This window comes from Eptesicus fuscus, chromosome 13, assembly GCF_027574615.1.
Source record: "Eptesicus fuscus isolate TK198812 chromosome 13, DD_ASM_mEF_20220401, whole genome shotgun sequence".
Lineage (NCBI taxonomy): Eukaryota > Metazoa > Chordata > Mammalia > Chiroptera > Vespertilionidae > Eptesicus > Eptesicus fuscus.
Genome location: NC_072485.1, coordinates 47,109,559 through 47,137,091, shown reverse-complemented (window position 1 = coordinate 47,137,091; position 27,533 = coordinate 47,109,559). Strand labels below are relative to the sequence as shown.

Here is a 27,533-nt window from a genome sequence, read left to right as displayed (position 1 = left end):
ATAGAAAACCCGGTAAAATGTTTTAGTTTTTTAAAAAGTATATTTTTATTGATTTCAGAAAGAAAGGGAGAGGGAGAGAGAGATAGAAACATCAATGATGAGAGAAAATTATTGATCGACAGCCTCCTGCACACCCCTCACTGGGGATCCAGCCCACAACCGACTGGGAATCGAACCATGACCTCCTGGTTCACTGGTCGACGCTCAACTACTGAGCCACGCTGGCTGAGCATGTTTTAGTTTTTATTGTGATCATTCATAATATAAATCCTCCACTAGTCCAAGGAGATGGGCAGGCGTCATCATTACTACTTACTGACTTTTTAGCATTGACTTGTCACCTTTAAGATATTTGACTTTGTGTTAAAAGGGTCTTGACTTACACCCTTATATCTCTTTACTGCTGTAGGTGTCTCTAGTCTAGAATTAGGTAAAACTACTTGTCCTGAAGAATCCGAGTGTATGCTTGAATCTCAGCCAGGTAGACCCCCCCCCTCTTTTTTCTTGAAATAGAGAGGAACTCAAACAGAAACCTTCCATCAACATCCTTCTAGTATTCCACTAAACAGAAACATCTGTTGGAGTTTCAGTCCCCGAGTTAGGGACTAAAAGTGGTGTTTACATTGGTTTCTTATGCCAGGAATGAAACAGAACTTAGAAATAGCAAGCAATTGGGTAGGGTTGTGTGATAGATAGCCTTAGACTGAGGATGCAGTACACCTTGGCAGGCAGGTATTTTGGTCTGTTTGCATTTGAAGGCTGCTGTTATCAGTTGTGTGGGAACACACGGTGGGAGACAGCTGGCATCGGGTTCCTTTGACACTGGTGACCCCTCATGTGGCTGACCCACTGATGTCCAACTTGGTTGATCAAGGCCCTGACCCTGTGGGGACAGCTGTTCAGATGTCCCTTACAGTGCAGTGGGAATAGCCGCTTGATCAAATGCTTTGAGATCAGCACAGAAGCCACCGATAAGTACGGGCAGCACTTGTATTCTGTGTGGAGCATTTTCCTTTGGGACTCACGTGTCCCATGACCTTTATCCACGTCACTGTCACCTGCAGCCTCAGCCTGCCTGTGCCCTGTGTAGGCGGTCAGGCTTTGGGTCAGCCCACTTGGCTTGATGGAGGGCTGGAGGATCACTAAGCCCTTTTCAAACTTTTAGGCCATCGGTACCACATTAGAGAGACAATCCTGAGAGCAGCAACACATTGAAATCAATGAAAAACTCAAAAAAAGGAAACCGCTTTCAACCACTTTCAGTGTATATTTGTTGGGAAGCATACAGTGTGTTTGTATCGTGGTTGTTTTTTTGGGGGTTGTTGATTTTTGTTTTGTTGGTACCATTTTCTGGGGGGGGAAATCTCACATTTCCCTTTGATTTGCCAACAGTGGCATTTTGAGGATTTGGATCTGATAGCAGACCCAGTCATCAGAGTTATGCTCAAACACACAGCCTGGGAGAAGTGTGAGCTTCCTAAGATGCCAAACCATCCAGGGGTTAGGACCCGGGCCAGGGTTGGGTGAGGTGGTTCTGAGCACAGGCCTGCTCAGAAATCCTGAGGCCTGGAGTCCTTCCTTGCCTGGCCGCTAACACAAGATATTTCAGCAGACTATCTCCATTTCCCGGACTTGGGGGCCTCTCTGTGGGCTTTGTAGCAAGGATCTGCTTTGAAGAAAGATCCTGAGCATCCACGGACCCTACCTGAACAGGCTAAGGATTCTTTGAAAGGAAGGCATGAGAAAACCAAGTGGTTCACTAAGAAGGGCAGGACAGCATGCACAGCGGAGACCTCTCTGCCAGTTCACCTGGAAGCGGCCGAAGCACTCTGTGACCAGAAACAAGCTCCGAGTCAGGACTTCTCAGGAGTGGCCGTTTCCTGTGCTCTGTGGGATGAGCCCTCACCTCTCCTGGCCCCCCTAACCACACCTTAGCCACAGGCGTATTAGCCAGAAGCTACAAAGTAAAACACCACTTAGCTCTGGCACTAACCCCAGAGTCCTCCAAGATCTGAATTGCCTGTGAGCCTGAAAAATGAAACGCAGCCCTTCCACGCCGCTCGCCCCACCCGAATTCAGTTTCTATTTGCTGAGCGTCTGGAAGCAGGGCAGAGCTCTGGGGTTTTGTAGCAGTGGTTCCCCGCTCTGGCTGCACACTGGAATCACTTAGAAAGTTTTAAAACAACACCACTGGCCACTGTGGCCGGTGTGGCTCAGTTGGTTGGAGTGTCGTCCCAACACCAAAAGGTGGTGGGTTCAAGTACTGGTCAGGGCACAAAATCCCCGGTCGGCGTGCATGCGGGAGGCAATCAATAGCTGTTTCTCTCTTCTCTTTCTCTCTCCCTCCTTCCCCCCTTTCCCTTTCTCTCTCTAAAATCAATAGAAATGTGTCCCCAGGTGAGGATAACTAACTAACTAACTAACTAACTAACTAAAACAACACCATGGCCTAGGTCTCACCCAAGACTACTTCTATTAGTGTCTCAGAAGGTAAATTCAGGCCTCAGGGTTCTAACATGCAGCCCGGGGTGTAAAACCCTGCTTTACAGTCTGGAGAAACTCACCAACCTAGTGAGACACACGTGTGCCTGTGAACACACGCACTCTGTATTAAGTCAATCAGCGCGCCTCCCCTAACGTAATGACACACGTTTCTAATTGCTTTAGCGAAAGGGAATCGTGGGTGAAACCTGGGGTGGGGTGTGGCAGCTCAGAGGAGAGCACACCTTTCCCCAACAGTAACGCAGGATTTGGGGTTCAGGAAAGCAGGTCTCCCCGGCTCCCTGTGAGCCCTCGCTGAGGAACACCTCGGCCAGGTGTGTTCCAGCGTGGCTCATCCTCAGGAATGTGCTCCCTTCGCCCTTTGGCACGGAGAAGGGCACGTTGGTTAGGCTGTAGGGGATGGCTCGCGGCCCATCAGTTTAGAAAGGCATCTGCTCGGTGTGGGAAGACCGGTGACGGTAAGATCTGAAGCTTGAAACCAGATAACAGATATTTAAATGTGAGTTTTCTTGTGACGAATGTGCCCAGGAGCTAGTGATAGGCACGCGGGAAATCAGGCTGGCGGGGGGTGGGGGTGGGGGTGGGGGTGGGGAGAAACGGCTTTTAGAGCAGCCTTCTCCCCGAGCCTCTCCCGTGTCCGAGGCGTCTCTGGAAGTTTCCTCTGCTCCGGCTCTGGTGGTGCTGTGCTCGCCTGCTTGCTGTTCATGCACTGGACGGCCCGGGTGCCGCTGCAGGGTGCAGGCTGTGCTAATAAGACACAAATCTTGGTCCTTAGGGAGTTTGCCATGTGGTGGAGGTAAGTAAGTAAAAGATTGTGAGGGGTCAAAAGGTACAAATTAAAAAAAAAAAAAGGTTTTGAGAATGCAGTTCGGTAAGTATATGATGAAGCCATGTGCACGTGACTCCGTGGGAGGAAAGTCCCGTCTCCCCACCCTGAGGGGTGGCCCTGGGGGAGGCATCCCCCTCCCTGCATTTCTGATGGTCCCATCTCTGGGGCTCCTGCCGTCTCCTCTACCTCCTTCCCTGGTATTCTCCCAGATTCCACCTCTGGCTCCCTCTCTCCCTCCCCTCACTCCTGTCTCCTGTACATTCACCCGTATCGGGCCATCACAGGCACATGTGCCGTCTTTGCAACACCAGCCCTAGGTTTCCCACCACCTGCGGACCTTCCCCGGGTGGCAGTCAACCACTCTCCACCCCCATCTCTACACCCAGTGCTGCTTTTCTCCGTGTTTCTTTGCCACCCCACCACATGCCCACATGGCTCGGGGCCCTGCAGGCATCTGTCCACAGTCCTCTGTTATTTCTTCCTTCCTCGGCATCCCCCCTGCCAGGCCCCAGGCCCAGGCCCCACCAGTCCCCGGCGTGGCTAGTCCAGGCACTCGTGTGAAGCCGGACCCCAGGCTTCCGATCTTCCCGTTCCCTGTGTCCTTCCCTCAGCGGCTGGGCTGCCTCGTTCTTCCCAACATGGGGGTCTGTCACCCTGCTCCCGTGGGTCCCAACGGCCTCCCAAACAATGTAGGACCTCCTTTGCTTGTTATTCAAGGTCCTTTGCAGCGTGACCCCGAATCTACTTCCCAGCTCTCTCCTGTAGCTTCCCTGCTTGTACCCATGCTCCAGCCCAGGGGGGTGACCCGCCGTTACTTGAACAGAGCCCATGCTCCCCAGCCTTCCGGCTGCTTCTCATGCTCCTTCTTCTGCCTAGAACCCCTTCTCCTGGTTTGTCATGGAAGAAATCCTGCAGGGCCCATCCTCCTTCACCAGCTTCTCCACAAAACCCACCCTGACACCCGCAACCACACGCGACCTCTCTTTCCTCGGTGCCACCTTTGACCATCTCTCAGGATTGCTTGAACATTTGTCTCTTTCCCTCAGAGGGATGTGCTCCCGGAGGGAAGGCATTTGATCTCACTCCTTTACCGCATGTTTTACTGCCTCCACCGAGCACCGTGCTGTGGAAAGAGAGGGTGTTCAATCAGTATTTACTGAATTGGTTCTCTTGTGTGCACACGGAGGGCCTTTTCTTAAGTGAGCCCCAGACCCGTGAGGGTTGGTTAATCATCTGGGGGTCCCGCTGGCTTCAATTCTTAGAGCTTCTGTGGCGCAGGGATGGGAAGAGGGACCTTCTCTCGGCTCAGTAGGAATCCCTGAGCTGCTGGGCTGGGTGGGGCGCGGAAACAGTCACCAAAGCGGAGCTAAGCCTTCTCCCCTCCAGACGTGGACGAGTGCCTGGACAACAACGGCGGCTGCCAGCACACCTGCCTCAACGCCCTGGGGAGCTACGAGTGCCGCTGCAAGGAGGGCTTCTTCCTGAGCGACAACCAGCACACGTGCATTCACCGCTCCGAAGGTACCTGTGCCCCGCTGGGGGCGGGCCTGGGGAGGGGGCGGGCCACGCCTGAGACTCCCCCACCCTCAGTGGCTTGAGAAGGGAAGCTTGGGCCCAAGAAAGTCTGGAGGCCGAGGACTTGCAGGCTCTGCTGCTGGGTAACCGTGGGCAGGTTACCCTAGCTTCTCCTCCTTCCCCTGGCAAAACAAGTGGCTGAGCTCTGAGGTCTCTTCACACGTCACAGTCTCTGATTCTAATCTTTCAAAAGAGCACATTTCAAACAGGACTAGATGTCTCAGGGGAAATGGACACTCTGCCAAGTTTTTCAGAAAACGTGCCGCAAACCACAGCACCAAGTGCGAGCCTGCTCCCTGCCCGGGGCGGGTGGGGAAGGGCTGGGGCCTTCCCGGGCTTTGCCCCCTTTGCCCGTGTGCAGCCCCCGGCTAGGCCTGGCCTTCCCTGTGTTTTGCATTTTTTAACTCTGAGCCTCTGAGGCTCCAGGGGGCAGGGGGACACCCCCCCCCACGTCCCCCGTCCCCCCAGACTTGGGCTCTCTGTGCTGCCGATTCCTTCACCCATGCCACCACTTACTATTCCTCCATACGTCTGCAGAAAACTCCTTTGATGGCCTTCTTTTTATTCTCTCTGCTTTGAGTTGATACCTTGTTTTGTTCCTCTCTTAGTTCAGTGGACTCTTGGGAGGGCGGAGGGTTGAGTGCCTGTGGCCAGTCAGCCACTCTGAACCCAATGATGGGCGTTGAATTCTGCTCTGCTTTTTCTCAAGCCGTACAACCACATATGGGCGGCTGCCTTTCTTCTCCCAGGGTTGCCTGTGCCTGCTTCCAAAGGAAGTGCCCTAAATATTAGACGATTGGCTCCTTTTTAATAACTTAAGAATGAGGCCATTCTCAGGTCTCTCATTGTTTACACACAGATTTGTAGGTTTATTATTTTAATCGTGGTTTCAGCGACTTTTCAGGGGTTTCTTTGGGGAAGATGACTTTTGCCTCATTTTCTAAGCAGGATGGCTCCGTCCTTATAGCTGACTGGAAAGTCTGTTTGGGTGTGAAGCCCGGCCAGGGCTTGATGGCTCTCACCACCCGCTGGGTCCCCGGCAGTGTTTGAGCAGGGTTTTCACGCTCTGCCCCTAAGCCCGCAGCTCTCTGTCTCATGCAGGCTGGATGGAGTGGCGGTTGGCTTTCATTTTCCTGCGGGTCCCTCTGGACTCTTAGGTGAGCTCTGTGTCTGGAAGAATTAAGATGCCAGCAGCATACGTGATCTGGTCTCAGAGCATCTCCCCTTTGGTTGCTCAGAGCTGCTTCCTGAGCCCTAGTCGGTTTGGCTCAGTGGATCGAGCGCCGGCCTGCAGACCAAAGGGTCCTGGGTTCGATTCCGGTCAAGGGCACGTGCCTTGGTTGCAGGCTTCTCCCCAGCCTGGGCCCTGGTCGGGGCTCGGGTGGGAGGCAGCCAGTGGTTGTGTTTCTCTCGCATCGATGTTTCTCTCTGTCTTTCCCCCTCTCCCTTGCACTCTCCCTAAAAGTCCATGGAAAAATATCCTCGGGTGAGGATTAACAAAACAAAACAAAAGCTGCTTCCTGAGAAGTCACTCTGGGCGGGAGATGGGCACCTATAGGTCAAGCCATTGCTTGAACAGCCCCCCTTCCCTCTGTGGGTCCCACCCGCTCACAAGGCCACGCATCCTGAACCCTGGAGCTTCCAGAGCCGTGGCCCCTCTTTCCCCTCGGGCAAGCCCTCCAGGCTGATTCCAGACACTGGCTCCTCTCACAGAAGTCAACACTAAAGCAGTTCCTCTCCACAATCTGTGTTTTCTAAGTTTTCTGTAATGCAGACATTCTTGGAACCCCCGAAGAGTACTTAAAATGAACGTATTTGTCTGGAACTAAAACCAAAATCCAAGAATTTGAGTTGTGGTCTGGAAGCGCGCTGTGATTTTCTGTTGTGTTTCACCCCGATGGCTTGGCAAATGCACGTCAGTGTGAGCCAACAGGTTATAGCGCTCTGTGGCGGCACCCCTTCCACCCTGCGGTTTAACTCTTCAAATAGAATAAGCTCTAAATGGCGCTCCTTTAGGATTTCCTCCTTGACACGCACATTAAGCCCTTAGACACGGTATTAAAACAGACTTTAAAACCCACAGTTGATACTCGAAAAGTGGTGAAAAGAAGGTAACCCTGCAAGCGAGCTTTTTCTAGTGTTGCTGTTGTTTTCCGTAATTATTCACTGAATGTTCTTCAATCTATTAGGGGATCCTAATAGCTGATTCTGAGGGGAAGCTCAGGCGATGGATTTAATTCTCAGAGACTCCGAAGCTCTGCCAGAGAGACTGTGTGTTCTCACCCATGTAATGGGGGTGGGCTGGAGAGAGACGGCGCCCCGGCCTGCCTTTGTCTCTATTCATGGGTGCTCAGGCCCTCTTTTGTTTTGTCTGCTCGGAGCTGTTTTTAGATGTTGGTGTCGCTGCCCCTTCAGAGGAGTGGGGAGGTGTCAGGGTCGCGGGGAAGGGGCTGTGTTCTCAGCGGGGCCTGCACCCCTCTTTGTGGAATGTTTCTCGCCCTGTTGGCAAGGCATATTTTTATTCGGCTTCCAGAAGTATTCTCCATTGAGAGCCTGAGCCTGGGGACCGGCAGAATGGGCATTTCCAATGTTTCTGAGCTGTTTCCCTCCCGGGGAACAGACAACCCTAACTCGACTGCCAGGCCCGTTTCTGGGGGAGCCAGCGGGTGGCTGGGCCTCCTGGTGCGGGCCAGCCCCACCTGCCTCCCCAGCCGTGTGCTTGTTCTGAGTCAGGCTGCTCTGAAAAGCTCCGGGCCACCCCTCGAAAAGCCCCCAGCATCTCGAGAGCCATTGAAAGCTCCAATGATCTCCTGGTAAGTGTAGCTCCAGCTTGATACGATAGGACATCAGAGGGCAACTGATGTGGCGTCTGGCACACAGTGCTTATGAAGTATTTTTTTTTGTAAAGGTCACTTCGAAAATGTCTTAACAGACTTGTAAGCGGACTTGAAAGAGAAGAAGCCCAAGAAGCAGCTGACCCGTTTGGGGAGCGTCCTTTGCAGGTGTCACTGCCGCCTTTTCTCGGGCACCGTTCCCTGTACCCCGAGAGCAGTGGTCGGCAAACTCATTAGTCCGCAGAGCCAAATATCAACAGTTTACAACGATTGAAATTTCTTTTGAGAGCCAAATTTTTTAAACTTAAACTTCTTCTAACGCCACTTCTTCAAAATAGACTCGCCCAGGCCGTGGTATTTTGTGGAAGAGCCACACTCAAGGGGCCAAAGAGCCGCATGTGGCTGGTGAGCCGCAGTTTGCCGACCACGGGTCTAAGTGCTCCTGGCGCCTGTCATTTCCGAGGCTCTGCCGACCCAGGGACACGCGTCATGCTTGCCGTGCCTTCCTAGGCAGGCAGGACACTGCTCCCGCAGGCCGCTCTTGGCACCGGGAGAAAATCACCAGCCGGAGCAAAGAGCCTTCCAGCGACCCAGTGCCAGCCTCTCTGTGTCAGTTGTCAGCAGCCCCTGGCCTGGGCACATGAGTCCCAGCAACTGGCAGCTGACAGAGTGCTGGCGTTCCAACAGCTCGTAACCGGCAGATAAAAACCAAGGTGGGCCCTAACCGGTTTGGCTCAGTGGATAGAGCATCAGCCTGCGGACTCAGGGGTCCCAGGTTCGATTCTGGTCAAGGGGCATGTACCTTGGTTGCGGGCACATCCCCAGTGGGGGGGTGTGCAAGAGGCAGCTGATCGATGTTTCTCTCTCATCAATGTTTTTAACTCTCTGTCCCTCTCCCTTCCTCTCTGTTAAAAAATCAATAAAATATATAAAAAAAAAAACAAACAACAACAAAAATACCAAGGTGGCTTTAGGAGACTGTGGGATGGATTAACTGCTGCGCTGCCTTTTGGAATAGGAATGGCATCTGTTTGTATTAAACATTTATTCCAGGGAAGCGTAGGTCGATGCTCTGCGGTAGAATTGGAGAGGGATGACCTGACTTCATTAGAACCCAGGGGCTAAGGTTTTTGGGGCACAATACAGAACAGTGTGGGATCCTAGAGAAGTGGGATGGAAACCTTTTGTACTTATATTTAAAAGAGTGCTACTTCCAGGATTAGAAAGTATCTTGTTAGTGGAGAGCCAATGAGAACAAAATCCCTGCTCGCAAAGATGTTTTAGAGTTGCGTGGCACAGACTTGAAGAAGCACCACGTGAGTGCGTACTTAATAATGCACCACGAACTGAGCCGGTGTTGGGAGAATGCTCTTGGGCCGTGGTCGGCAAACTGCGGCTCGCGAGCCACATGCGGCTTTTTGGCCCTTTGAGGGTGGCTCTTCCACAAAATACCACGGCCTGGGCGAGTCTATTTTGAAGAAGTGGCGTTAGAAGAAGTGTAAGTTTAAAAAAATTGGCTCTCAAAAGAAATTTCAATCGTTGTACTGTTGGTCTTTGGCTCTGTTGACGGAGGAGTTTGCCGACCACTGCTCTTGGGTATGGTAATAGTTCCTCTGGAGTGCCGGCAGGCGTCAGTTTCTCAGCACCATGCTGCCAACCACAGGGAGTACACTTTGCTATGGCCCTATCATTTCCATGTATGTCTGACCACCCGGGACAATAACCACCTGTCCCCCTTCCCGCCACCGTTTCCACAAGATTGGGCCTAATGAAACTTATAATATACCCGACCTGAAAGAATTATACCGCAGCCAAGGCAAACCACATGTAGGAGGCCTCTCTCTGTTCTCTTCGTTGTCATGTTGTTGTATGACACTGTTCGAAGCTTGTGCCTCAAGCCTGCTGAGGGGTGGGGGAGAGGCAGGGACTAACTAAGGTGGTCACAACAGAGAGGCCCCTGGACAGATGTCCATGTGGTGGTGCCAGAACATGGTGGTCACAGTCACCTCCCTAGCGTGGATTTGGTGGGGGTAGAGAGGAGGGTTGGAATTTCCTGAAAATCGTCTTCAAAAGGATGTGAAAATACGGGGACTCTTCTTCAGTCTCTCCGCAGGTTTTCCTGGGGACACTCTCCTCTTCCCTCTGCGTCTCTGACCAGCATTGGTAACCAGTTCCTGGGGTCAGCAGACTCAGTCCACACGGGCGGGAGTTTTCTTTTTGGGGAATTGAGACGTCTTATCTCTTGGGTGGCATAAGACATTTTTCATGTCTCTGTTAATTGACCTGCCTTGATTTTAATGACATATTCTTTGAAAGCAGGGGGCTGCTGGAGACCTAGGCAGGCAGGCCTGCGGCTCACCGCTGCTCCCGTGCTGCTGTGTTTTGCAGAGGGTCTGAGCTGCATGAATAAGAACCACGGCTGTGGTCACATCTGCAAAGAGGCTCCCAAGGGCAGCGTCGCCTGCGAATGCAGGCCTGGCTTTGAGCTGGCCAAGAACCAGAGAGACTGCGTCTGTAAGTATAGACTGGCGCACACCCGGGCTGGACACCATCCCGCCCCAACGTTGTCACCTGTCATCGGCAGCCCAGCATCAGAAATGCCTCCTCACGGCACCGCAGCAGCAGGGAAGGCAGCAGGCCTGAGACACTGACCTCCACTGAGGACTCACTGTGCAAGGGTAGCCCCCACAGGGAAGGGAAGTGGTGCTTTTTTATGGAACCAATCAGAAGGAAATGAAATTCAGGAGTAAGGAGTGTGACTGTTGGGGGCTGCGTATCCCCGTTCCCACTGGATAAAATCAAACTTACTCCTCTGGGAATCACAGTTCGTTGCTACCTGGTCCCTGCTTCTCTGAGACGCCGTGTCCGCCTCTCCTTGCCTTTCAGAGAACAGCCCATATTCTCTCATGCCCACAAGCCTTTTCCCAGCACTCCTCCCTCTGGGCTTGGTGAACTCTCGCTCAGCTTTAATATCCTGCCTAACGTCTAATCATGACAAGGGTCGTGGCTACCTTTGGGGCGGGGGGCATTTACTATGCGCAAAGTCTCGCCCGAAGATGTATCACGTCCCATTTAATTCTTACCGTCACCATCCTAGGAGCTAAACATTATTCTCATTCTTTAGTTGAGAAAATTGTGGAGAAGGTAAAGCGACAAGGTCACACGGGGAATGAGTGAAAAAATTAGGATTCAAGTGTGGGTCCGCCTACCTCTAGGGCTTGCACTCTTAGTCGCCATGCTCTCCTGCCTCTGAATCCTCCCTGTGGCCTCCCACAGCAGACTCATGCATAGGGTTTGACCCTCTGGGTTAAATTGTGTATTTATGTGTGTCTACCCAACTATGAGTCCCTCCAAGTCAGGACCTTGTCTTACTTTTGCCTCTCAGTCTTCTCCTGGTGTCTACCACAGGCTGTGCTCAATCCACATCGTTTAAATTAATGGATCAGTAAATGGTGTGCACAGTCCAGACACAGCTGCCACACGATGGCGAAATACAGTAATAAAGCTCTGATGGATGGCAGGAAACAACTGTCCATTCAAGGTGTTCCTCAGCCACCATTTAGGCCAGAGGAAACACGGCGGGGTCCCTTTAGGAACTCTGCCCAAAGCCATGCCCTTCTAGAAGTTCCTGCAGTTTGCTAGGCAGGGTAGTTTACAGTGAGTAGACTGCAGTGGTTAAGAGGTGAGGAGACAGTTGTTTTGTGTTTTTTTAAAGCCCCTGCATTCCTTTTTATTTTTGTATTTTTTAAAATAAAATATTATATAAGTTTCAGGTGCACAATATAATGATTTGAGATGAGACAGTTTTGCTGGTGAGAGACTTCTTTCCACTGTCCCCATCACAAAGCCGTGCAGCCTGGAAGCCTGCGACCCAGGGCTGGGTCACCATCACAGACGAGTTCTGACAGGCTCTGGGGGGCGAGGGGGCCTGCAGTGAGGCTGTCCCGGGGTGTCCATGGCTGGGCCGAGCGAAGAGCACCTGTCCTGGCTCCAGGTGTCTGCAAAGGAGGACCCAGGCCTCACAGGACCTGTGCGGGGGACCCTCAGCCGGCCACAGTTTCCCCAGGGGCCAGGAGAATCTCTGAAAGCTTATTTTTTAAAAGTTCAAAATGTCTTTAAGATGCCACTGCTCAAATAATATTATAATTATAAAAGATCCAGAATTTTGCCACATCACCAGCTGTTTCACTTTTTTCATTTCCCTACTTAGTTGTTCACATGCACAACACAATACTGACATGGCTATGATCACAGAACAATCTCTCACATCACAAATAGGCATTCCGTTCTCTTAAGTTAGAAAAATCGCAAATGCTTATGTAAGAATTCAAACAGCCAAAACCGGTTTGGCTCAGTGGATAGAGCGTCGGTCTGCGGACTGGAAGGTCCCAGGTTCGATTCCGGTCAAGGGCATGTACATTGGTTGCGGGCACGTCCCCCGGTGGGGGGTGTGCAGGAGGCAGCTGGTCGATGTCTCTCTCTCATCGATGTTTCTGGCTCTCTATCCCTCTCCCTTCCTCTCTGTGAAAAATCAATAAAATATATTAAAAAAAAAAAAAGAATTCAAACAGTCCAAAACGTGTAAAGAAAATATAACCTTCCCCCTCCTGTTTCCTTTGTTAGAGGTAACCACTGTTCGGTTTGATGAAAGGACAGTGGCGGCTGCTGCTTCTTCTTCTTTTTTTTTTTTTTTGGCTTGTCATCAATGCATTCATCCAGAGTCTGTGTAACTACTGATTAATATTGCATTAATTATGTGCAAGGAATCATCCTTTCCTCTGCTTACCCCCCCTTCCTAACTAATCCAGATGGAATCCGATTTGAACACATACGTACAAATTAAATATTATCTGTTCCAGACGTAGAGTGTTGGTGCACCTCTCAGAGCCCCGTGCACGTGCATGCAAACTTCCCCTGACAGAGCAAAGCAGCAGTCTCAATATTTTGGAATAATTTCCCTTAAACGGTGAAAATCCCCACCCACCCCACCCATCTCCACCTGCTATATAATTTTGCACAGACCTGTCATTCAGCATTTCTCCATTTCATACTGTGACTACCTGTTCGCCTAGACAGAGACAAGGTCTGCGTCAGGCTGTCTCTTTCATGCACAGTGCCTGGCACGTACTCTCTCTTGTCATGCAACACATCTCCCTGTCATGCTCACGTACTGACTGAATGAGAATCAGAGTTCTCTGGAGCAAACACAGCCCTGATTGCGGAAATTCCAGTGCTTTATGTATCGATTCATTTTCCTCTCAGTGACTTGTAACCATGGAAACGGTGGGTGCCAGCACTCCTGTGAGGACACAGCTGAAGGTCCAGAGTGTAGCTGCCATCCACAGTACATGATGCACCCAGATGGGAGGAGCTGCCTTGGTGAGTGGTGACCCCCATACTGGGTGAGGGTCTATCCCAGCCTGCCCTTCCCTAGCCCTAACGAACTCTAACCCTAACCCTGACCCTCACCCTACCCCTAACCATAATTAACTCTAACCCTAACCCTCACCCTACCCCTAACCCTAACTAACTCTAACCCTAACCCTCACCCTATCCCTAACCCTCACCCTACCCCTACCCCTAGCCCTCACCCTCACCCTCACCCTATCCCTAACCCTCACCCTCACCCTAACCCTCACCCTAACCCTCACCCTCACCCTCACCCTCACTCTCACCCTCACCCTACCCCTAACTCTAACTAACTCTAACTCTCACCCTCACTCTCACCTTCACCCTAACCCTCACCCTACCCCTAACTCACTCTAATCCTCACCCTCACCTTCACCCTAACCCTAACTCACTCTAACCCTCACCCTCACCCTAACCCTCACCCTCACCCTAACCCTCACCCTCACCCTCAGCCTCACCCTCACCCTCACCCTCACCCTACCCCTCACCCTAACCCTCACCCTCACCCTAACCCTCACCCTCACTCTCACCCTCACCCTAACTCTCACCCTAACCAATTATTAATGGTGTTTAGCACCAGATGCAGATGTTTGCAATGCATTTGGCCCCAAATGGGTCCTGTGCTGCTTCACACGTGGCAGTGGGAGTGATACTAGGGAATGGGGCCCCTCTCTCCATGTGCGACCTTGGGAAGCCCTTTCACCTCTCCTGGACGAGGCTTCTCCTGAAGATACTGGACAACACATCCCAAGGGGCTGGGGCGATACCAGGCTGAAGCTGCAGTGACAGCACAGTGGCCTCTATGGTCTGCGGGAGCCAGGACTGCATATGCCTGGTGGGACGCCTGCCCTGTCTTGCATGGCGTGTCCTTGGCTGGGCTAAGGGCCTTGGCGTGAATCTGAAGCTTGCATTCCCTAGTGTCTCTTTGGTCAGTGCAATAGGCTTCAGAAATCTTTTCCTTATTATTCACCAAGGCTCTGCATGCTCTTAGCGTGCTGCGTTTCCCACAGAGCCTCGTTACAACACATTATTATCGAGTGAACAGGCACATTTCTCACATTGTTCTCATGTCTGGGATTTCAGCGGAAGTGGTTGTACAGGGGATGGATAATCTGACTCATTTCTTATAGAGCGAGAGGACACTGCCCTGGAGGTGATGGAGAACAACGCCACATCAGTGGTGGACGGGGATAAACGGGTGAAACGGCGGCTGCTCATGGGTAGGCAAGACTCCTCACCCTCTCTCCATGACCACTCTCATTGTCCATTTCCCTCCCAATTTACCACATCGGGCCTGAACCTGGGACCCATGTGCCCTCAGACCAGCTGGACCGGGGTCAGCAGCTCCTGTCAAGCCAGGGGGTATCTGATCTTCACCCACAGCTGTTTAGTCATCACCCGAGACCCTGGTATTGTGGGAAGAGCACCAGCCCAGCCATCAGAATAACTGGGTTAGTGTCCTAGCACTGCCCCAACGAACTGTGACCCCTGGGTACACTGCCCTGAGCCTCGCCTCCCTTCAGTCTTTCTTTACAAAACATGTACTAAGACCTACCTCGTAGGGTTGTCAGGAAGCTCAGTTAAGATAATAATATGCACAAGTGCCCAGAGTCCAATGCCTGAGACCTAGTGGCTGCGCAGTAACATGCGGTTACTCAGAATGTCAGTTCCCATCCTTCTCGGCAACTGTGAGCAGAGAGGCGTGTCGGACAGCCCCTTTCGTAGCATGCTGCTATGTCTGTTATTTTTGTCCTCTGCATCTCCTCTTCTGACTGCCGCCCATGTTAATGTCAGGAGAGAGGAATGGAGAGAGTGGCCCTGGGCTGCGGGGCAGGGGAGGGTCTGCAGCAGGTCCCACGGTGCAGCGGGAGATGACAGCACAAACAGAGGTGGTGGCTGTGAGCATGGCGTCAGACAGACCCTCTCACACATTTTTATTCTGGAGGAAGCTGGGCTTGACTTGAATAAAGCCTATCTTTCGATTTAGCCGTCAGGTAAGGTACTGAGCAGCCATTGGGCGCCAGGCAGGTGACGTTTCTGAGCTCTCTTCTGCCCTATTAAAATGATTGTGTTTGATTGCCCTAAATCAAAATAGTACATTACATATGAATAATATAAAAGCTTTAAAAACTTAATTAGTGCCCTAGCCGGTTTGGCTCAGTGGATAGAGCATTGGCCTTCGGACTGAAGGGTCCCAGGTTCGATTATGGTCAAGGGCACATGCCCAGGTTGCAGGCTCGATACCCAGTAGGGGGCATGCAGGAGACAGCCAGTCAGTGATTCTCTCTCATTATTGATGTTTCTATCTCTCTCTCCCTCTCCCTATCTCTCTGAAATCAATAATATATATATATATATTTATATATATATATATTTATATATTTATTTAAAAAGACTTAATTAGCACTACGAGGCTTATAAAGAGATAAAAGAGATACATCATGTCCTTGTTTCCTAACTCACATTTCTTCACCCCATTTGCCAGGGGCAATAATTTAAAAAATATATATTTTTATTGATTTCAGAGAGGAAGAGAGAGGGAGAGAGAGATAGAAGCATCAATGATGAGAGAGAATCATTGATCAGCTGCTTCTGGATACCCCACACTGGGCATTGAGCCTGCAACCTGGCATGTGCCCTTACCAGGAATTGAACATGACCTCCTGGTTCATAGGTCAATGCTCAACCACTGAGTCACATCAGCCGGGCAACTTTGTTAAATATTAGTACTGCACTAATATCTTCTTCCTCTCACCTGTATTAGCGCTTCTTTAGGAAGCTAACTGCCTTTTTCTTACCTCCTTGTCAGAAACGTGTGCTGTCAACAATGGAGGCTGCGATCGCACCTGTAAGGATACCTCGACCGGTGTTCATTGCAGCTGTCCCGTTGGGTTCACTCTCCAGTTGGATGGGAAGACCTGTAAAGGTAGCCTGTGCCGCTCCGTGCTGCTAATGTGTGGGGAAAAGGCAGCTCTTCCCCTCACTCCTCCTGGAGTGACTCCAGACTTGCTTATGATTCATATTGATGCAAGCCATTCTTCCCTGGCTAGGAGAAGGTTATAATTGAGTGAGCTTAATTAGGACCATCTTAATTACACTAACTGTTGAGAAGGTCAGCTTCTACGTGTATCACACAATCCATTTCAGGCCATGGCCTTATTAGACAAAGGCAGAAGTTCAAGGGAACATTTGTAGGAGATACTATCAACCTATCATAAATAACAGCCTAGAGATTATGTAAATAACAGCCAAGATTGTTATCCAGAGAACTTAATTAATAACTGTACCTTTAACTTTTACTGATAAGTAGAGACCCTAATGACCTACTAGTATTTCATGGGCAAGACTACAAAGGCTTAGTTCTTCAACATGATAAACAGTAGGTAACCAGTTACCAGATGAAACTTAGAACAGATAAGATTTATTTGAGTATCAGAAATCATTTAAAAGCATTAAGGCTATTTGATTGTTGTGTAATTTGCCAAAACAAATGTTCTATTTCCTTATAACTTTAATGATTAAACTGGAGTGGAAAGTATACCAAAGGGAGCCACCTTATCTTGAGAGAGCAGGGCAAGGATGAGAATACAACAGGACATCACCATTCTTTCCCATCGATTGTTTCCTAATGCTGGTCAAGGGCAGTGTAAGTCACAGTTCTCAAGGGGACTAGGTTCTTGTCTTTCACAATTGGTTAAGCCAGACCAAAAAACACATGTAAGATTGAAAACATCAGCGAACATGCTTAAGTGCTTCTATGGGTCTGTTTTTGTTTCAGAGAATCATGAAGCACACACAAATAGTACTTCAGGGACTTGTGGAAAACGAGGCAGGTATTGCTGTCTGATTTGCCGATGCTTGCCTGTTACAGATATTGATGAGTGCCAGACCCGCAATGGAGGTTGCGATCATTTCTGCAAAAACACCGTGGGCAGTTTTGATTGCAGCTGCAAAAAGGGATTTAAATTATTAACAGATGAGAAGTCTTGCCAAGGTATGTGCTGAAACATAGCTGTGCTGTGCTGTGCCCCTTGGTTGGAGTAGAGAAAATGAGACCCCGCCCTGGCAGAGACTGGCTCGCTGGGCTTCTCAACCGAGTCATTAATCCCACCTCCAACCTGTGCCTCACTGTAGGTAGAATGAAATCACTGATGTATTTTGGAAATTAATCTGTGAATGATTAGAGAATACTTCAGAGAACCTACATGGTGTGATTAGAGCAGAGGTCTAATCTGATGCTAGAGATGCATTGGATCACAGAATGCAAATGGTTGTATTAGGGTGTTGAGATTATGAAAAATTTCCCTTTTTTTAAAGTTTCTTTTAATGTTATGGATTTTATAACAAAATTTGATGGCAAAATGTGTAGATTTAGTTAACATGCCTTTTCCCACCTCATAATCTTGGGGTTAACCCATAATCAAGGTCATGAACTAGTTGGTCTCTTCCTTGTAGGCCTTGTTTGTAGCCTTTGGTGCTTGGGGAGAGGAAGGGAGGGGATTGAGTGGAGGAGAGGATGGTGGGTCCTTGGGCAGGAGGGCTGACCCCTTCTCAGATGTATCCCTCCCACGTAAGGGGTGCAGCAAGGAACTTCTCTGGGTGACAGTTATTGATTTATAACTGTTTGGGGTGGTGGTAAGCTCTTTGGGGCAGGGGACACCGTTTATATTTTCAGGAAGAAGCTCTCCAAAAAGATCTGCTATCATTTATTCCTGTTCCATTTCTGGAAATAAGAATGGCCTAACTTAATTTTGTTAGAAATCCCAGAATTTTAAATAAAAATCAGAATATGATCTCTGACTTCACTTCAGATACCAAAGATGTAACCTTACTTTTTTTTTAACCTTAGGGTGTGAATTAGGTTTCTTTCTTGGATTTTTCTTCTTAGGCAATGTAAGCATCGTTGTCCCCTTTAAATTCATTGGGTTCATTCTAGACCATAACTGTGTGGTTTTCATCCATTTGGTTTGGAAAGCAAATTTGCTGTTCTACATAATGTTTCATAACGTATAGAGCAAGAAATACTGTTTAAGCTGTGTAAACACATTAAAAAGGAATTAGAAAAGTGATCTCATTATTCTTGGCAAAGCGAAAGCCCGTCATGAGCAGCCAAAGTCAGCTACTGGAAGAGTCTGCTTTCTCTACAACTGGCTGATGTTAATAACAGAATTCATAGAGTGACATCAATTACATGGGAAGAAACAGACTTTTTCTCATTTTTCACTGATCAGTCTTGGTAGAACAAATATTTGCACAGAACAAATTTACTGAAGAAATTGCCAAGATTTCTGGGAAAAGCTAGGGAAGAAGAGGTGTTGCAAGAATTTGCCCTTTTTATTTCATTTTTTTATTCTTCTAGCCCTTCCAAATGTTTGTGTTTTTATTAATGTAGTTTCTCGTGGCACATCTGGTGTTGGAAAGAGGTCTAGCAATGGTCTACTTGGCTCCCACCGAGTTCTGCACTGGTCCTGGTTTATCCATTTGGAGACACAAGTCGTAACTCTGTCAAAGCGCTCCAAAGAGCTGAGGAAGTGAGCTCTGAAATTCTAGTCTACAGGGAAGATGTGAGGACCAGACCAGGAAAGAAGTGGTGACAAATGCAGTCTGGAGGCTAGTTTTCAGGACCTCAGCTGAAGCCAGGGATGCCTCCACTGAACCAGGATGGGAGGAGGAACAAAGCCAAGGGATTGGCCAAGAGGAACCAGCTTGGAGCTTAAGCACCAAATTTCAGTGTCTGCAATAAGGAAATTACTGAGGACGTTAGCGTTAATGTATTCTTTTAGTGCAGGGGGCATTAAAACCCAGGATCAACTGGCCTTCCGTGGCCAGAAGACTCCTTCTGGGAAGATCAGAAAAAGAGGAACCAGAGTAATCTCCAACACAAGTGTGTTCTTTCAATTTGCCCTAGCTTGTGGAATTACTACTGCTGTTTAGTAATCCTATATAATAAAAGGCTAATATGCAAATCGACTGAACGGTGGAAAGACCGGTCTCTATGATGCGCACTGACCACCAGGGGGCAGACGCTCAATGCAGGAGCTGCCCCCTGGTGGTCATTCCCCCCCCCCCCCCCCCACAGGGGTAGTGCCACTTAGCCAGAAGCCAGGCTCACAGGTGGGGAGCACAATGGCAGTGGTGGGACCCTCTCCACAACAGCACTAAGGACCCCTCTGGGGGATGTCCATCTGCCAGCTTAGGCCCACTCCCTGGGGTCCTGGACTGCGAGAGGGCACAGGCCAGGCTGAGGGACTCCGCACTCCCCCCCCATTCCCAGTGCACGAATGTGGTGCACTGGGCCTCTAGTACAACAATAAGAATGCATAGGCTGCACCTTACCGTTTACAAACCCTTTTTAGGTATGTTATCTCATTTGGCTTCATTTAAATATTTTAAATTAGTCAGCCCTGTGAATAAGCATGGGTGAGAGGGAGCAACTGAGCTCACAGGCAATGCAATTTGCAACAGAATTTGGAAAGAAGGGTCCTGGCAGGGAGTATACTTATTGTGGGCTGCTCAACACTTTTTCAAAAAAAAAAACACAAGTGAGTGGGAGAACTCCTAGGTAATGTTTTATTCGGTTTGTGTTGTTTTCCCCAGTAACTGGTAGATTATAAATGTGTTCTCGCCACCCATCCCTGAGAGTTGGTTTCAGGTGCCCTCTCCCTTTACAATTACAGATGTGGATGAATGCTCTTTGGACAGGACCTGTGACCACAGCTGCATCAACCACCCTGGCACATTCACATGCGCCTGCAACAAAGGGTACACCCTCTATGGCTTTACCCACTGTGGAGGTGAGCAGAATGCCAGCATCTTTGAAGTCAGAGACTGGGCCAGTAGAGGAACAGGGCTTACTTCTAAAGTGTCCCCAGATGAGGGCCAATTTTCCTACATTGGGGGGTGAATGGGACATTCCAGTCCCTGTGCAGTGGCATTGAATCCATCGACTCAAGGGAAGCATCTGCTAATGGACACCTCCCGCCCTTCCCCGCCCCCCCCCCCCCATTTATCCCTTTAACACTTCAAATATGATATGAAGCAGAAGAGCTAAGCTCTTCAGCTGTGAATTCTTTATTGAATTCATTGATATGGTTGTATTCAGAGAATGGAGAATCTCTCAGGAGCTGATACCCTAACCATTTGGAATTTCCCAGCAGATAGTAAAGTCGCTCTGCAGGCCACCAACAGTTCCACAGCTTTGTAGTATATAGGAATGGACTGCAGAGCCTGATCAAGCCCTTTGAGCTGCTCTTTAAGCAGGTCTTTGAGCTGGAAGCTGGACCACTGACTATCTCTCTGCTCTGTGCCCATGTAGCAACAGGTCCCGATGTCATTTGCCCTTATGGTCAAGGAGACAATATGGCATAGATCAGATTTGGCACCAAATGACTCCCACTCCGCGCCCCTGGTCAGCAGGTTCATTCAGCAGTCTTTGAGAACACAGATTCAGAATCTGACTCAGAATATCTGGGGCTGCCAAGGTGATTCTGAGGGTCTGAGGATTTGGGAGCCACTGGCCTAACTACTTCCTGCTCAATGTTTGCATCCTATGCTTAAGGAGAATGGAGAGTAGCGATTTGCTATGGACAGTGTTATCTCTCTTCTTTTCAATACATTCTTGGCGCAACTAAAAGCCTTCTCTTCTAGTCCATCAAGAAACCCCACGGGCATGTTCCTTGAATCCGGATGTGTGTCTGGGTTTTGGTTAGAGCCTCCTCTGACTTGAACTCAGTCTCAGGTTGATGGAGATCAGTGCAGCTCATTTTCCTTCTCTATACTTCAGCTCCACGAACTGTCAGGGAGTCTTGGTTGTCTGTCTCCCTTGGAATGTAGCTCAGGGGGATGGTGGCGTTTTAATTTGGAAGCCTGTGAGGCATCTGAGTTTGGGCATCTGAAAATAGGGTGTGACTCTTTCCGAGGGTCCCTAATCAGGGAATGGTTTGGTAAAGAATGGAACTTGAGACTGTTCTGACGAGGCTCATGCCAGGAAATCCAGGGAGTGGAGAGTGGAGTCAGTTGGTGCCAAGTACACATCCTAAAGGCAGTCGGCACTCGCCGTTTGTTTAGTGAGTTTCAACCATGTGACTCCCCTCCTGCTCCTTCCTCCAAGGAAGGATGGTGCCAGCGGGTCAGTGATGGGCTGCTGTGACAGGAGCTGCTGTGTTTTGTTCCCCAGACACCAACGAGTGCAGCATCAACAACGGAGGCTGTCAGCAGGTCTGCGTGAACACAGTGGGCAGCTACGAATGCCAGTGCCACTCTGCATACAAGCTCCACTGGAATAAAAAAGACTGTGTGGGTAAGGGGCACCGTGGCTCAGACAGCCAGCGGGCTCCCACCGGCCAGCTGCACTCGGAGTGCCGCTGACGGTCCCTCCCCGGAATTGTTTTCCCCTCAGCTGTAGCAGCCACTCCTTAAAGAGTTCAAAAACAGGAGATACTTTGCAGGCTCTTTGGTGTTGCCTTCTGTGCTTCTGGCGTAGGGTTATACTCGCTTCTGTTTTTCTGGTTGCTTTTCTGCATGAAAAAAAAAAAAAATAGCATACAAGTAGCTCCTGTCCCTTGGTGGGAAACAGTGCCCGGTGTCTTGTGTTCTATGCTGGGGGTCAGCTCTACCTTCTTTTCTTGGGCCTTTGCTGCATGGGACCCAGCCGTCCTCGTCACACCTGGAAGTGTCCTTCTGTTTCTGTGAGTGTCTGTATTTTGTCCTGCCTAGAAGTGAAGGGGGCCCTGCCCACTAGTGTGTCACCCCAAGTGTCCCTGCACTGCGGTAAGAGTGGCGGAGGAGACAGGTGCTTCCTCAGATGTCACTCTGGCATTCACCTCTCTTCAGGTGAGTGGTCCCGGGGGCAGGTCCTCATGCCAGAGCCAGGCCTTCCTGGCCTTGAGGTGTTAGCTGCCCTCCAAGGGTTCCCTCCCACCCCAATCACTGGAGGCCGATGTTTTGAGACCCCCACATGCTAGGTGTTTGTCTAGGGGTCTGTGTGGAGTGGGGGTGGGGTGGGGGTGATTTTAGCAGCTCTCAGGAGAGACTGTGCCTTGTTTACATGTTGACCATCCACATTCTGTCTGTCAGGACTGCAAGAGGCCTACTCTGTCACCTGCGGCACTTCCCCTCCTCTCAGGAACAAACAGCAAAAATCAAATGACTCTGCTTTCGGGGGTAATTACCGAATCTGCGTGTCCTCTCTGGGGCCTCACTGTGTTCAGTGGGCTGCATTCTGGGGTGCTGTTCCTGGGTGTTGGCTTTGTTTTCTTTTCTCTTTGTCTCCTCGAGGCCGTGAGCATGTTACAGGATGCTCTTGCCTGTAGCCTTGGTGCCTGCACTCTGACATACCGTGTGACAGACACTTACTGTGTCCACTGTGTGGTGGGCGGCTCCGTGTTCAGCCCTGGTGGGTCATCATATTGGGCAGAGGCCTGCAGAGCTCTGGGACCAGGAGGCTCAGGTCTCCCAAACTCCCCTACCCTAGAGCACCCCAAAGGCCCAGTGGAAAAGTGTGCCTGGGGCACGTGGCATTGGTGGAGATAGACATGGGTATGACAGGGGGGATCAAGAATTCTGTCCAGAGAAAGGACCCCAAACCCTTTTTGCTTTGTCAAAACAAAAGAATGAAATTTAAAGCTTTTAGGCAGCTTCATCTTCCCAGATTTAGACATCTCTGAGATGGTGTCATGAGAGCATCTGAATGAAGAAATGGTTCTTGATGTCCGTATTATATATACGAGCAAAGCTAAAAGCCCAAAGCAGGATACTAACAGCTCGCATCTACTGATCAAATAGTTAAAATATGCCAGCCACTGTATTACACGTGTTAGCTGATTTAATCCACATCACAGCCCTCTAGGGCAATTTTACTATTATTCTCATTAACCAGATGAAGAACTGAGGTTCAGAGAGGTGAGATAACGTACCCAGAGTGGCTCAGATAGGAAATAGCGGAGGCAGGGTTTTGACCAGGCCATCTGCATCCAAAATCTTAAGCTTTCTCCTTTCCCATTCTTCTTGCCTAACGTTTGGACCAGCCAGAGTAGACATCATGGTGTGTTTCACCAAACCCCTCAGTGATGGTCACTTGGAGATTTAGGCCACTCCAAGGATGGGCAAGCAAATAATTCACAATTCTTTCTCTGTATCAAATAGTAGGCTAAACATTTTTTTTTTTTTTGCATTATCTCATTTAATCCTCACAACAGCCTGGTAATGTAGGTCCCATAATTATGTCTATTTTATAGATGAGAAAACTGAGAACCAGGGAGATTACGTTCTCATCACAAATTGAAGAGTTAGAGTTTGAATCCTGGCCATTGGCTCCTAGCATGTGGTTAGGACTGACCATGGGAGGAGAGGAGAATTCTGCACACGAGGCTCTCAAAGTGAGGGCCTCCGGATCCTGAAAATCCGAGCCACGATTAGTGAGTGCATTCAGTGTGGGCTGGTGGCCCCAGCCCTGCCCTCCCAGAGCAGCCTCATTTAGGAGAATCTGCCCTTCCCCGTGTTCTCCAGCAGCCTTGTCCAACTTTTTGAACTAGGGGATTTTGGTCTTCTTTCTTGGGAAAGCACAAACGATGAACTCCTTTTTAAAAAATCTCACTGTTGAGGTTGTTTTGGGCTCTCCCTTGGTTATATTTGAGCACCTTATTCATCTCAGATGGACGAGTGGTAGTTCTGAGGAGGCTCCTGGTGACAGAGAGTTGCCCATCATCTGTCAGTCCCAGGTGAAGGGCGCCTCAAGATCCAAACCTTTCTTGGGCTCATGGGAAGAGAGGAGCTCAGGGTATGCCGCGTGCGGTGGGACCCAGCCAATAGGTAGCTCTCCATTACCCAGCTGGTGTTTCCATTCCTTTGCCTCTGAAGGTAACCTCTCTCACTTGTTTCTTTCTGAAGATGTCGCCACCATCAGGACAAGTGTAACCTTTAAGCTAAATGAAGGCAAGTGTAGTTTGAAAAAGGCTGAGCTGTTTCCCGAGGGTCTGCGACCAGCACAACCAGGTATGGAATCAGGTGGCCAGTGCAGGGAGCCTGCCTGCATGTTGGGGAAGGGGCCCGTAATAAGCTCGAGCCCTTCAGATGGGGTCCAACAATCCAGAATCTCTAAGGACTCTCTGCACAGGAGCAAGAGGAGCCTAGCCTAGCATCCCGTGTAGTTCTGGGGTTAGACTTCGGCGCCTCCTTTGCGAGGTACAGGTTGGGGGAGCTCTGGGGAAACCTGTGAGTTCACAGGGATCGATAAGGGATCTCAGATGCATTAGCACTCTGTGATCATATTGGGTTAAATTTTCCAGATCCTCGAGTTTGCTTGAATTATAAGCCAAAGAAGTGAAAAGAGGTTTGGCTCAGAGAGGATAATCTATGATGAACAAGGATGTGATATCCAGCTTTCCTGCTGGATCTGGTTTCTGGAGGCTTCAGCAGAGCAAATACTATCCAACTGGCCTTATTGAGAAGAGCAGGACCCAACCCCCCCTCTTCTCCCACAGCTCACATTTCCAGGATTGTTTCGTAAAAATAATTTTAGAGGGTACAAAATCAGAATTCAAGTGTTAGGGAGGTTTCTTTCTCCAATCTACCCTCAAGTAAATCATGCAAACAAACAAACATACAGCTCACTGTAGTCACTTTGGACTGCCTTTTTTTTAAGTACCTAAGCAAGATAAGTTTTGGTACCTCCATTTAAGGGAAGATTATGCAGCTATTAATTATATGTTCCAAAGAATATTTAATGACATAGGAAAATGTTCTTGTTGTAAGATGGAAATGGGGGAGTAACACTGTGTATATCTAATACAACCCAGATTGTGTAAACAAAAAGAAGAGGGTAGGTAGAAAAACCCCTCAGCATTTCATTTGTACTGGTTATATTTGGGTGGGAGGGTGATGGGTGATTTCATTTTTATTATCTTCTGCATTTTCCAAATTCTCCACAGTGGGCATTTATACTTTTAGATTAGAAGGAAAAAACATTATTGAAAAACAGATTTGTTTTTTAGATTACCTAATGGTGTTGTACTAATGTTTCTTAGTTTTTATAAATGTACATGTTTGTTTAAAATTTTTTTAAATATATTTTTATTGATATCAGAGAGGAAGGGAGAGGGAGCGTGAGATAGAAACATCAATGATGAGAGAGAATCATTGATCGGACTGCCTCCTGCACACCCCCTACTGGGGATTGAGCCCACAACCCGGGCATGTGCCCTTGACCAGAATGGAACTGCAGGCCGATGCTCTATCCACTGAGCCAAACCAGCTAGGGCTAAATGTACATGTTAATGGAAGAAGTTAGTTAACTTCAGGGGAACCTTGGTGAAGAATGAATGAAAACTCTCAGGGCTATCTTAGCAACTTTCCTGTAATTCTAAACTTATTTCAAAACAAAAAGTTAAAAAAAAAATCGACATGGAAAATTGAAAGGGGGAAATAAACATCTGTTTACTTAGAGATTTAAAGTTAACCTTTCCGAAAAAGTACGATTGATCTTAGGGAAAATATATAGAGGGCACATTGAATTGGCCTTTTTCTTTCGTTGGCTCCTGGTGAACGGTTGAACTTTGAACACCCTTGTAATGTTAAAGAAGAATATGATACAGATGATACGTATGTTCAATAAAGCAAGATTTTAAAATAGAGACAATTCAATTGTGCGGATGATGCCTGGATCAGCTCTTTTATTCGGGTTAACAATCATTAGTTAGCCCGGCTGGCCGTTGTGGCTCAGTGGTTGAACATTGATCAGGAAGTCACTGTGCAATTCCCAGTCAGGGCACATGCTCAGGTTGCAGACCCCAGTGTGGGGCATGCAGGAGGCAGCTGATCGATGATTCTCTAGCATCACTGATGTTCTATCTCTCTCCCCCTCTCTCTTCCTCTCTGAAATCAATAAAAAATACATATTAAAAAAAATAAGAAAAATAAAAAAACAATCATTCGTTAAAAGATTCACTGGAAGCCACGGGCGGGGGGGATGGGGTGGGGGTGGGGAGGGCGATGACAGCCAAAGTCAGCCCCGGGGATGGGCAGAGCCCTGCTTTACCCAACACTTTCGTTCCCACCCTAGATGCCTTCATGATACTGTCTGGTTCTGTTGATTCTTTGTGCCATACATGGCTCCTGCTTATTTCACAATGAGACGTCACTGTTGCTGTGCGTCTCAGCTTCCCCTTTGGGTTGGAATTAACCTCAAGGTCAGTTTGCCTGAAAACAGGAGTCGGTTCCCTGCTTCCCACTCCTGTGCTCATTCCTTACTTGAAGCCTCCGCCCCTTCTTGGCACATCCCAGTCCAGCTTTAAGGAAACCAACGGTGAGGTCCGGAGTGCAAGGCGACCCTGGTTCCTGCCTGCCACGTGCGTGGCTGGTCAGCCGAAAACATCCCGCATCTATCCATGAGAATCATGTTCAAGGGCTCAGTCGTTAAGTTATCTAGGAGGCGATGCTGACTCTTCCACATCAAAATGTCATCGTGCTGCCAGCTGAGGGCTTTCAACGTCGTGGCATCTGGAGTTAATCACTTAGTCCCTCGAGAGTGGTTTTAATGAAATGTTTACTGAGCTCTAGCGAATGTTCGACTGAGCGCTTTGCCGGAATTTGGCTCCCGATGATTTTGTTTCTTCATACAGAGAAGCGCAGCTCAGTAACAGAGAGCTTCCGCTACGCACACCTCACATGCGGCTTCCGCAGGCGGGTCCCGGGCGCCCCAGGCCGACCGAGCGCCACTAAGGAAGTGTTTGTCACGGTTGAGTTTGAGCTTGAAACTAACCAAAAGGAGGTGACAGGTTGGTTTGAAAACAGGCCGCGGTGCCAGGCTCCTCACAGCTTGCTCCTTATTCCTTTGCCTCTCACTTTCCCTTCTTCTTGGGTGGGGGATGCAGTGCAACCACGGAAGTATCTCCTGTTTTTTTTCTTTCACCCCCAAACTAAACCGAATTGGTTTGAAACCCGTTGAATTTATCTGCTTCATGAAAACCCAAAGCTACCATTTTGGTCAACAAATTTCTGTTGGTACTGAATGCTGCCCAGCCTGCTAGGTGCTCAGTCCAGGTCTCCCCACTCTGGCCACAGGGAACTGGGGGGCCCTGCTCATCCTCACGGGCTGCAGCCGGCAGTCCCCCACCCAGCGCTGTCCTCTCATTTCTGCAGCTGCTTGTGATCTGAGCTGCATCGTGAAGCGAACAGAGAAGAGGCTCCGGAAAGCCATCCGCACGCTCCGGAAGGCTGCCCACAGAGAGCAGTTCCACCTCCAGCTCTCAGGCGTGGACCTCGAAGTGGCTAGGAAGTCCCCCAGAGCGTCTGAACGCCGGACGGAGGCCTGTGGAGTGGGCCAGAGCCATGTGGGAAACCAATGTGGTGAGTGGCCCGTTGGCCAGCACATTCTTGCTAACAAAACT

General features: G+C 49.4%; 1 protein-coding gene across 5 annotated transcripts in view; it reads left to right on the top strand.

Annotated features, from left to right (window-relative positions):
* SCUBE2 (signal peptide, CUB domain and EGF like domain containing 2) overlaps positions 1-27,533 on the top strand; it is a 65,478-nt gene that overhangs the window by 9,359 nt on the left and 28,586 nt on the right. For 2 of the 5 annotated variants that reach the window (XM_054724744.1, XM_054724745.1), the window contains 13 exons: positions 4,718-4,852; positions 10,129-10,254; positions 13,003-13,119; positions 14,280-14,369; positions 15,959-16,075; positions 17,021-17,143; positions 19,827-19,943; positions 21,326-21,448; positions 21,865-21,981; positions 22,225-22,311; positions 24,037-24,141; positions 26,766-26,921; positions 27,286-27,492. In XM_054724744.1, coding sequence (XP_054580719.1) covers positions 4,718-4,852; positions 10,129-10,254; positions 13,003-13,119; positions 14,280-14,369; positions 15,959-16,075; positions 17,021-17,143; positions 19,827-19,943; positions 21,326-21,448; positions 21,865-21,981; positions 22,225-22,311; positions 24,037-24,141; positions 26,766-26,921; positions 27,286-27,492 — 1,620 coding nt within the window. The remainder of the gene's footprint in view (positions 1-4,717; positions 4,853-10,128; positions 10,255-13,002; positions 13,120-14,279; positions 14,370-15,958; positions 16,076-17,020; positions 17,144-19,826; positions 19,944-21,325; positions 21,449-21,864; positions 21,982-22,224; positions 22,312-24,036; positions 24,142-26,765; positions 26,922-27,285; positions 27,493-27,533) is intronic. The other 3 variants (XM_054724746.1, XM_054724747.1, XM_054724748.1) reach the window with 3 other exon arrangements.